The sequence below is a fragment of the Anoplopoma fimbria genome, chromosome 19, assembly GCF_027596085.1.
Source record: "Anoplopoma fimbria isolate UVic2021 breed Golden Eagle Sablefish chromosome 19, Afim_UVic_2022, whole genome shotgun sequence".
Classification (NCBI taxonomy): Eukaryota; Metazoa; Chordata; class Actinopteri; order Perciformes; family Anoplopomatidae; genus Anoplopoma; species Anoplopoma fimbria.
In genome coordinates this window covers 3962491-3973348 of record NC_072467.1, presented here as the reverse complement: position 1 = coordinate 3973348, position 10858 = coordinate 3962491, and the positions used below count along the sequence as shown (strand labels likewise).

Sequence of the window (10858 nt, the reverse complement as noted above, 5' to 3'; positions counted from 1 at the left end):
CATTGCAGCATCAAGTGTATGCTATTGTAACCACACACACCATAGGGATGGCCATACTGTCATCAACAGATCATTATCATAAAACTCAAGACATTATTCACTGTACAAAAACAACAACACTATATTTTCCAGTTTATGACATCTAAAAACAACTACAGAACTCAAAGGATAGACCAAGAAAATAAGTTATCATCGTACCAAAAATGATTAGAAGGCCTTTACCTTTACCATAGTTTTCTCTCATAAAAGACAGTAAGAGTTTGTCATATTGAAGCATTGAATGAGATGTGGGCCTTGGGTTTAGTGTGCCATTCTCTGTGTGCGTTTGGATTGACAGCTGGGTTGGGAGCTTAAATATCATATTCTCTCTCTTCAGATCAGAGGCAACATGACTAAATTAGGCCTCCATCTCCTTCCAGGTCCTGACATTTAATGTATTTACACACCGGGTCTACACCACATAATCAGTGTACATCACACAAAAAAGGCAAAATGTTGCATTTTAAAATAAGTGGAAACATCACAGTTAAACTACTGATAAATGTGGCTACAACAGCTAGACAGCCTGCTACAGTTCTGTTGTTTTTCTGTTACTGCTCTTGTTGAAAGCAAAGTGAATACCTTTTACATGGTGCAAACACGGATCGAGTCTGACCTTTAGAGTGAGTTTGTGTGTGGTTTCTGTGTGTGTGCGCATGTGTAGTCAATCTCTGTTCTCCACGGTGTGCCTGGGCGCTCGGTGGGAGTTCTCCTCTCCTCTCCCTTTCCCTCTCTTCTCGCCACTCGGAGGAGCGTACTTCCTTCTGGTCTTTTTGCGTTTTTTATCAGAGCACCACACTCTCTCACAGTACTCCTCTACTCTCTGAGCATCCCCGTAGCCAATCAGCTGGAGAAACTCCTTGTACCACAGCCTGGAGTGGGGGCCTGGGACTGAGGATGGCCCCAGAGCCCGGGGGCTGATGCTGGGGATTGGTGGTGGGCCAATAAAGGAGGGGCATTGAGCTGCAGCTTTCTCTTCTTCCCTGTCATTGGCCCTGTGGATCGCTGACTCCACCCTTTCCCCCCTGAGCACGTGTAGAGAGATTCGTAGTAATGTGTGCACATATCCATGTTCCACAGTCTGGCATACGTACACACCAGCATCAGAGCTTCTCACTCGTAAAAATAGCAGTCCGTGGGAGGTCATGATAACTCGCTCATCACCTTGAACCTATTGAGGTCAAAGACAAAATATTTTTTTCTATTCATTGATGTAACCATGATTAAAGTCTATCAGTTCAGACAAAAATTTGCACCTCTGCTGCATTTGTTTTTCTTCCAAGAGACATCTTAATTAAAAAACCTACAGAACTGAAGGTTAAATTAATAAACAGTAGAACTTCAATGGTGCACTCAATACAGTGACTTCTGTGAAGTATATAACCATCCCAGGTTTCTGTTTGATGTAGTTTACACTATTCTTACACAATCAAATTAATTTCCAATGGTTTGTGGGACTCTACTTACTTGAAAAATCTAGCACCCAAACCTCACTATGTAAATGTAATTCCATTCACCCTATTTGCACTGAAGTAGCAGCAGAAATCTGAGTCAAACCAAATCTAATTGCATGGACAGACATTACCAAAATGGGCAACAGGGACATTTAGTTTTTGGAGTGCTGACACCACTAATTATAAATATTAAATATAATTCAAGTAAACTGATTCTCATTTGTTTTTGTATATTGTATGTACTCATATCTGTGTTTTTAGTGTAATATACTGTTTAGTATGTTAACATTTGGATTTTTTTTCAAGTAGAGGTCCATCAACTCACCTCGTGTTTTTCACCATCTTTTTGTAAGAACCAGAGGACCTTGGCTTGAAGTGATCTCGGGACGCACTTGAGTAAAGTGCTGTTGCTCTCAACACCGTACACCAGCCTCTCCTCAGCTCTTTGCCATTGTTCATCTACACACACACACACACACACACACACACACACACACACACACACACACACACACACACACACACACACACACATACAGACACACACAATGATCGTAAAAGATAGTGAGGCAAGAGAGATTGCAACGAACTGACGCGACCTTTCATTAGCTGACAAACATAGAGTGGATTGTTCCAATCTATCGCCTCAGTAGAAGCCCACTAACCTCTTACCTCTAACTGCAATGACACATGAAGAGGTTACATGTTTTAATATTCGGTCTAGTGCTTCTGAAGAACTGCATCATTTCCTTGCTTGTGTACAGTATTTATCCGACACATTTTTTGGTATCAGTAAATACACACAAGCATGCCCATGCACAAACACACACACACACACACACACACACACACACACACACACACACACACACACACACACACACACACACACACACACACACACACACACACACACACACACACACCCACACACACACACATACGCTCACAAACACATCACACAGTCATTTTATACACTAACCATCAATTTGCAGTCCATTGCACAGCTGGACAGCGTTGCCATGGCGAACATCCTGCCGTCTGAATCGTCTGCTGAGATGGAAGCGAGGGAAGTAGAGGGAGTAAATGTGAACATTTGATGAAAGTGCAAGAGATGGGGGAAAGAAAAGACAAAAAAAGAAAAAAGGAAGACATCCATCCTCCAAAGAGGGAGGGTTGATCAAAGGTGCACTGATAGGTATTAAACAACACCTGGCTATCATGTCTTGCACAGCCTGTGATAATGACTTGGCAATCCAACCTCAGAGCAGTGTGACATTCAGTGCAAGACACTTTAATGGAACATAACTACTGGAAGAGTTGTGAACAGCTGGTATCACAGAAACACACACACAAACACACACATCTGCAAGGAGAAAATATGCTCCTGTCTCTGAGGGTGGGTTCTGTTACCTTTTGGTGTAGACTCCAGCAGGGTAGTATCTGGTGCAGGTGATACCGTCCCAGGCACAGTAAGGGTCTCTGGCCAGACAACAGTCAGCACATTCTGAGCCATAGAGGTCACACTGATGCAGTCTGATTTGGGCCACACCCACTTCTGACCCAACATACAGCTGTTGCTGTTGACATCAACAGCATGAGCACCATTAATATCAAGACACAGTTTAATTGGAATCCATACATATGCTTGTCTGTCAACCTAATTCAAATGGGTTATCTAGCCACAAGTAAGAAACAGTACGTCTAAATTATGTCAATACAAGTTAATGAAAGATGTAGCAATGTTAACATCTTGTGGCTAAACAACAGAATTGCACAAGTGAACAGTTAATGGATTCAGATTGTCCTCTTACCCGTTTAGGCGATATTATGATCTCTCTTATTGGTGCTGACACCTGCAACACAGGATACATCATACTGTTATTAAAAAAATAAAGTTGAGTCAGTTGCTCATCATATGCTATAAGAATAAAGTAACAAGAGTTGACATAAAGTTCTTTGTCACTAGAGGCCTCCCGTCATGCTTCTATCCATCCCAAATCAGGCCTAAATTAAATGGCTTGCAGACTACTTTTAAAATATAACTGATCTCAGTAGAATTGATATCTTCAAATCATTTGAACGATCTCGCACAGCAGGCCTGCTGCTCAATCATACTTGTGTCCCTTTGATGATGGGAAGGAAGCAAATCAACAATCAGTGTTTTCAAAATACCCCCTCTTATTGCGTAAATGCAGCAATAACGGACTGTGGCACTAAAACACAGAATTTGCTTGGTTACAGGGTCTATATTTCTTTCACATTGTGTAGCTAAAAATGAGTACCTTGAATACTTGCAGCTCTTCCAGCAGCACCTCCTCCATAGTGTCTGTTTCTTTGTTGTAGATGGTGATAACTTTCAATACCACCGAGTCGTCTAATAAAGAAGACAACAATGTTACACTGTTGCATACAGTTTACAGGTAATGGGATACAATACTTTTTTTTCACAACCAGTGCAAAGATTCAAAACTGTCTCAGTATGATCGACACCTGTTGTTTTAATATAGGAGTTTATACCATCAAAATGCCATGTCAAGTGTGTCTGTGCACCCCAATGTTCAGAGGATCTTCTGTTTGTCTTTCATAAGGCATTTTGTAAAAAGCATTATCATTCTTCACAGTGTGTTTACCAGTGCCGATGTAGAGAACATGATAGTGTCCGTCCTGGGCTTGTACTCTGTCCACAGCGATCTGGGTCAGCTTTCTCCTGCCTGGCTCTGTCTGCAGCAGGACAGGTCTACGGTGCTGGGGAAGGACTGGGCGATACATCACAGGATGAGAACGCACAAACCGCAAAACCTCGTCAGGAAACTCCTTAGAGCTTGAGAAGCCACCTCCGTTCACTTTACTGGCACACTGTTGAAGAGAGGGTGTGACAGGAATAGAGGGACGAAGACAGATTGGTCCATTATTACAGTATAAAAAATTAAAATAAAATAAAAAGCTGGCATGCTTTAGTTTGGCTCAGACTGTCCCTGTATGACATGCTGAGGTAGCTACAGTAGTGCTGACACCACTGTTCCTCTAAAAGGAAGTCTGTCATGGACTTAGACTAGTGGAGAGTGCTGTGAATCCATAATGTTGGTACATTTGGATATTACATCCTATAACCATGACTTTAATCAGACTTTAACACTCACAGATCCAGGTCGAGGGTAGGGGACTTTGTCCTCATAGGCTGTCCAGTGATGCTCAGGTCTCTCTCGGTAGGCAAATGGACCATTAAAGGCTGCTCTTATATCGTCCATGTGATAGACACATACTGCATAGCCTTTGAACACAGCACTGCAAAAGAAGGTTCATTTGTGATTTGATGGATGGTAAAAATTGTGACTGTAAATGTAAATGCTGATATCATCCTCCAATCACCTTGTTGTGCTGAATAGGCCAAAGATTTCAGGGTTTTTCCCATCCTTGTTTTTGAGCACAAAAACATCCTCTGAAACAAAATGTTGAAATTAGTTGTTATTTGTTTGCCATACAAGGTTGACATTTTTCTGTTTTAATGAAAAGTCTCTACAATTTTTTACATGGTGAATAAAGCAAACTTAATACCTGCTAAGCATCAGCTATTGCACTCATTGTGATCATGTTAGCATGCAGACCTGTACAGATAGTCTTTTGAGAGTTTGGTCTGAACATTTCTCCGAACAGGTTGAGAAAGTGGTTAAAATAGTTTTTATCCTGCAGCAGACGGACGGATATTTTTTTCATCCAGATGGATAGAAGAATCTTGTTGATTTTGAATATATCTTTAGAACTGCAGGAAGCGTGGTTAAATTACTTTCTTCGGATTCCAAAGTTCTTCATATTTTAATTGAAAACTTATCAGTGTGACTAGAACGTAGCCCTAAGGTCATACATGAGAGGCACTTACTTCATTTTTGTCACTCTCCACATTGGCTAATGGATGTGCATCGTATGTAAAAAATCCAGAGTGTTGAAATGTGTTGCTTTAGCGTACTAATAAATATTGGTTACCACTACTGCAGGTCAGAACCACAATGTAACAATAATCCTTCCCACCACAGTAAATCTTGAGGGATGCAGATTAGTGTCAAGCATTATAAACATATAAGCATTATTAGTGTCAAGCATTATAAACCTAGTGTTAACAATAAAAAAATGATATGGCATGCAAAGAGTTTCCTTGTAGCCCCACCAAGTTCATCAAAGTGTGTATCAATGCCATTTGGTCCAGCAACAGAGCAGATGAGACGAGTTTTCAGGAAGGAGCTCCATCTATTCACCAGCATTCTCTGTCCTCCTTGGTCATTCTGAGAGATGAAGGCAGATATAGAATGTGAGTGCTGCTGTACTTTGGCTTCGGCTGGATGATGGCCAGACATCTTTTTACAGCATTTGCATTCTCACCGCACAGACTCGGCCCACACGAGTATACACAGCCTTGTTCCCTCCCTCAGCATCCATCTCTCGCTCAGTGAAGAAGAAGTAAACTTTATCATCCTCTCTGTCATCGTTGTCAGGAATAACTGCAGACCCCACAAATTTAGGTTCTGTAGGGAGACAAATTTGTCACAATAGGCTTTGAATGAAACATAAAGGTAAAAAACGGTAAGGTAGTGGAGGAAGTGGTATAGTGCAAACAGTATGCCTATTATTTATAATGTGTTCATTTTAAATGTATCCCCATAAGGTTGAATGGTCTCTCTTGAAAACATTTAAATAATTCCCAAGCCAGGTCTGAGAGAAAATGATATGCATGTGAACATATAGTTTTTAAAGCTCATGAATCCTCAAATAGAACCAGTGCTGACAAGAACCATCTCATATGAATACCATCTCATTTAACTGTAACAGATATATTTTTGAAAACATGCTTTGTTGAATTTGTAACCATATATTCTATATATATTTGCACTCCCCTTGCATTTAAATGGATATTGTTTCCTGGAAAATACACAAACCATTGAGTTGCTGCTTGTCGTCTCTTTCAGTCCGTGTGTAGGTCTGGTTGTTAAGTCGACAAAACGCACCATCATTCTCCCAGTAGTCTGTGTACAGGCCAATATACAGCTCACCTCCTAATGTATGCACACACACGTACACACACACACACACACACACAATTAACAACAATGCATAAAAATAAATGAGATTAAATGTGAAACCCCTTCAACTGTGATTAAAATACAGACATTTAAAAAGAACACCACAAGATGGCAGTATTGACTGGTCATAGGTCAACAATGTAAGCACATCTCTTCACTGTGGAACTGCATTGTATGAGTGAAAACATACATGACAAACTGTGCTTTTAGCTCAGCTGATGGTGAGGTGATGAGTGAAAGAGTGAGCAGTGTCTTACTGGAGAGCGTAGAAGTGCAGGGACTGTTTGGGTCATATGGACAGCGTCCTCTGCCACTCATAAGGCTGTCTTCTTCAAGAGCAAACAGTCTGTCCTAAGAACAGTAACACGTGACACAAAGGCATAGTTAGTCATACAAAAACATGCGTGAAACACACAAAAGCTGTAGCCTTGCAAAGGCTTTAACAACATCCAGACAAACCCCGGGAGGCGGTGTGTGGAGAGAGAGATAAAGGTGAAGGAGAGAAAGCGGGGATCAAAAAGTGATGGATGAGAAAGAGGAAGAAAGACAGATGAGACAAGTAGTGTTGGATGACTGAATGAAGGATTTTTGTCTGGGTTTGTATAACCACCATAGTGAGTTCGCGCTTATTACCCCACAGCAGGTGGCAGAAACGCACTGAAAAACGTACATAGAGAACTCCCTATATAACCACAGCTTATATCTTGTGGGCCACCACAGTGTTTATGACTGTCACTGGGAGAACAGAGGGGATGTCATATATTGATTTACGAGGCGCCCCAGAACCCTAGTGTGCTGTGACTGCTCCCGGCATATGATTGTAACAGAAGTCAATTTCTGGGTTAAACTCATCCATCATATTATAACAAAATCAAACGTTAAATAGGTAAAATAGGCTGATACAGTATAACCCTATATTAAATACTTTGAAATATGGGCTGTTGTTTTTTTTGGTTTTTTTGGGTTTTTTTAAGTCTAGGCTAGTGGTGCATTAATATTTGCATTAATATTTGCTTTTACCAAGCAGAACAAAGGTATTTTCTATCATAGATGACCGTATTATTCAGATCATGCTTAAGGGTAATTGTAATCTCATACAACAAGTATAACATTTTTGTGAGGCAACCTCGTACAGAGATTAAGTAATCTATATGGACACAGTTTTGCTCGCTCTATGAGCATTCCAATGATTTGATTGATGGTTAAAAGTGGTTCCTGTTTGGATGGTGTAACTGGCCTGGTCAACCTACTGGACCAATGTTGGAATGCAGGTTGGAAACTTTCTCCCCTCCTCGCACTCTAAATACACCATCTGGGAGATATTTGTCATACTGTAGAAAAACATGCTCGCACAGATGGATGCAAGCAATTTGCATTGACACCAAAATGCATGCAAAATGCTCCTGTGCACCCTAAAACCCCATTTAGGCAGCTGACACGTACATTTCATTTGACCCCTGAGTAAGACAGAACATTAGTCAACACGAACTTCTTGAAACATGTTCCTACAGAGAGAAACACCTGGCCTGCTTTCCCTGTTTATTTGGACAGTAGTTGTGTCAGCTTTCTTCACTAGAATTGAGAACCTTATTTAAAACAATTCTCTCCCTCTAAGAAAAACAAAAACTTCACCCTCTCTTACTCGCTGTCTTTCCGTCTCCACCTCACATCACTTCTTGTTGCCAGGAGGGTAAACTCAATCACAGTAGCATGAGATTAAAATCTCAACACTCCACGCTGTACTCATAGTTGTAGGAGCTCCTGGCTAAAACATCAAAACAGTGTAAAGAAGGTTTTGGCTACTCTAACTAAGGAGGTAAGAGTGTAGAGCAGAGGAGCATGATGCAAAATTTGGCTGTATGTATTATTTAATATTAAAATAAAAAGCAGGAGCACTTGAATATTTGGTTGGTAAACCAAACTATAATTCTGTCTTTGGGACTCACCTTCGAAGTGTGTCCCACTCTGACCAGGACACAGATTGGGTTAAAAGCTCCTGTTCCACAGACCAGCAAATGTGTCTGGTTGTACTGCTGCAAGACCTTGATGTAGTTAGCACACTCTGACTGTTGGAAGAGATACAGAGATGAAGCAGTGGGTGGGGAGGAGGGTGGTTGGGTGAGGGGTTACAGCAGAGAAAAAGGTGTACTGGAAAAATTCCAGGCCTTTCACAGCCTCATCAATAACATCAATACTTGAGGTTAAACAAAGGTTAATGAGCACAGTGAGATATGTAAATAATTTGATTCATTCTGGCAGTATCTATCTCTATAATGGATCTATCTATCTACCCATTTATGAAATAGATTATTCTGCTTATTTATAAATGTGCTTTGCACTTAAAAATGAATCTCATCCATACTACCCATGCCCAGTTGAGAAAATGTATTTGTATGCAGTCATGTAGACTGTGCCCTTACCTTTTCCCTTCCCTTCATCAAACACTCCTCAATCTGAGGTTCTGTACTGGCCCACTGGATCTGCGGGAAAACACAGTTGTACTCATATTTACAAAAAAAAGATAAATAAATACAAATACATTAAATAATTTGTATAACTATAGTTAGGTGTATATTATCTTCACTGCTAATAATCTCACAGGGGAATAATGCCATCTTTTGAATTTCTAACTTGATAAAAGACTCAAAGTCAAAGTGCTGTTTTGTACTGATAACAGTCCTATGAAGATGTACACATCACAAATAGTTTGGCTAACCTATTGCCCTATGGGTGTGTGAGTTTAACATGTTTACTTCCTAACAGAGAGTGAGGGATAAAAACAGGCCTACTTCTCTGTGGTGTGTGTTGACCCGGTCCAGGCTAAGGGAGAACAGAGTATTCTTTGCCCCAACATAAAGCCTCCCGTTGACCTCATCCAGCAGCATGGTCTGGGGCTGAAGAGACGCTCCATGTCCGTGGAAAACCCAGGTCCTGTTCAGCTGCAAAAGCTCTGCAGACAACAACACAAGTGTTATAGAGATTAATACAAAAAAATGCACAAAAGCAGCACAATAGAGGGTCTGCAAATAAGCCATTTCTGGAAGAAATATATAGACAGGTAGAAAGATAGACAGAGTTTCATTCCATTTTCAAACACCCTCGTCTTTTTTCTTGCCTGTACTAAACAGCAAGATTCAATTCTACCAAAGGATTTACCAACTGCTCCAATAACCTGCGTCTGAGTCCCAAATGGCCCAATGGCCAAGGGCACATTGCAACATGTGTTTCTGATTCGTAGCTTCCCCAAGAGGAGGTCAAAGAGCAGCAGCAGAAATATCTTTCTATCTCACCTCTCATGTGGCACATATGAGCCTCTGACTCAAGTCAGCTACGCTTCTATGTGTCATTGTCTTGGTTATAGAGCTACAAAGCATTTCGTTTTTACCATCAGTAAAGGTTCACATGGCATAAAAGTGTCACGGCAGCTCAAAGCCAACCTCCCATGCACCAGTATGTGCCAATAAACTGCTACTGAGAGGAGAACTGAGAGCAACCATACCCATTTTGCAGAAGCAGGGATGGAAGAAGTGCGATATGAGTTCTGGGAAAGATGTTGAGATTAATTGAAGGGACATTTGATGTACAAGACAGGCTGGCGACCTGTCCAGGGTGTATCCTGCCTTCGCCCATTGACAGCTGGGATCGGCTCCAGCACCCCTGCAACCCTTAACTGGATAAGCGGTTACGGAAGATGGATGGATGGATGGACTCTTTTACCAGGAGGAAGCAGTTTTATCAGACAGGAAACTGAACCAGTCTCTCTATCAGGCATTAGTTTGAGATCAGCTGCCACTCCCTGTCGGATTTGCCTTAGGTGTTTTGAAATCCTACTTTAAAAGGAAGCAATGGACCATGACATATATGTCAGAAAATATAACCACACACTCATCAGAATAATTACAGACCAAGCAGACACAGACAGTTTGCATGCACACATGCAACATACCATACAACAACACCCAATACAACACCCAGTTGTATCTACCTGATTGAAACTGACAAGCCGTTCCTCTATACCTGCTCTTTGTGAGCTTCTGGAGAGGATGAGGGTGAAGGATTTAAACAAAGTGCTGAGGCCCCAGAGGTGTGCATTTCCTCAGGCACACATTGGCCCGAAAAACCTCATTAACACATGACCGGGTTAGACCGGGTGTCCTTGTAAACGACGAAATGGGGATCTGGAGTGTGTTAGCACCTCAGACAGATTCAAGCCATGGGTTTGCGTCAAATTTATAGCACTAGCATTGCACAGGCTGTATTGCCTCATTTGGTTTCACTTACATGCACATG

The 10858-nt window shown here is 41.3% G+C and overlaps 1 protein-coding gene across 1 annotated transcript; it reads right to left on the bottom strand.

Moving 5' to 3' along the window:
* Positions 1–680: 680 nt before the first annotated feature.
* On the bottom strand, positions 681–9468 carry sema3e (sema domain, immunoglobulin domain (Ig), short basic domain, secreted, (semaphorin) 3E). Its single transcript, XM_054619364.1, has 16 exons — positions 9358–9468; positions 8989–9048; positions 8515–8634; positions 6826–6919; positions 6425–6541; positions 5871–6013; positions 5659–5773; positions 4866–4935; positions 4637–4781; positions 4127–4352; positions 3779–3870; positions 3308–3349; positions 2907–3073; positions 2476–2546; positions 1819–1952; positions 681–1210 (listed from the first exon to the last, which is right to left on the bottom strand). Exons 1-16 carry the CDS (start codon positions 9451–9453, stop codon positions 704–706), a joined length of 2199 nt encoding a protein of 732 aa, XP_054475339.1. The 5' UTR covers positions 9454–9468; the 3' UTR covers positions 681–703.
* Between the last annotated feature and the right edge of the window lie 1390 nt (positions 9469–10858).

Coding starts and splice junctions, on each gene's coding strand:
- sema3e (XM_054619364.1), bottom strand. CDS start 9,453: ATGCTGCTGGATGAGGTCAACGGGAGGCTTTATGTTGGGGCAAAGAAT. Junction 4,353..4,636: donor CCTACCCTCGACCTGGATCT/GTGAGTGTTAAA, acceptor TCTCTTCAACAG/TGTGCCAGTAAAGTGAACGG. Junction 1,953..2,475: donor CAATGGACTGCAAATTGATG/GTTAGTGTATAA, acceptor GTGTGTGTGTAG/ATGAACAATGGCAAAGAGCT.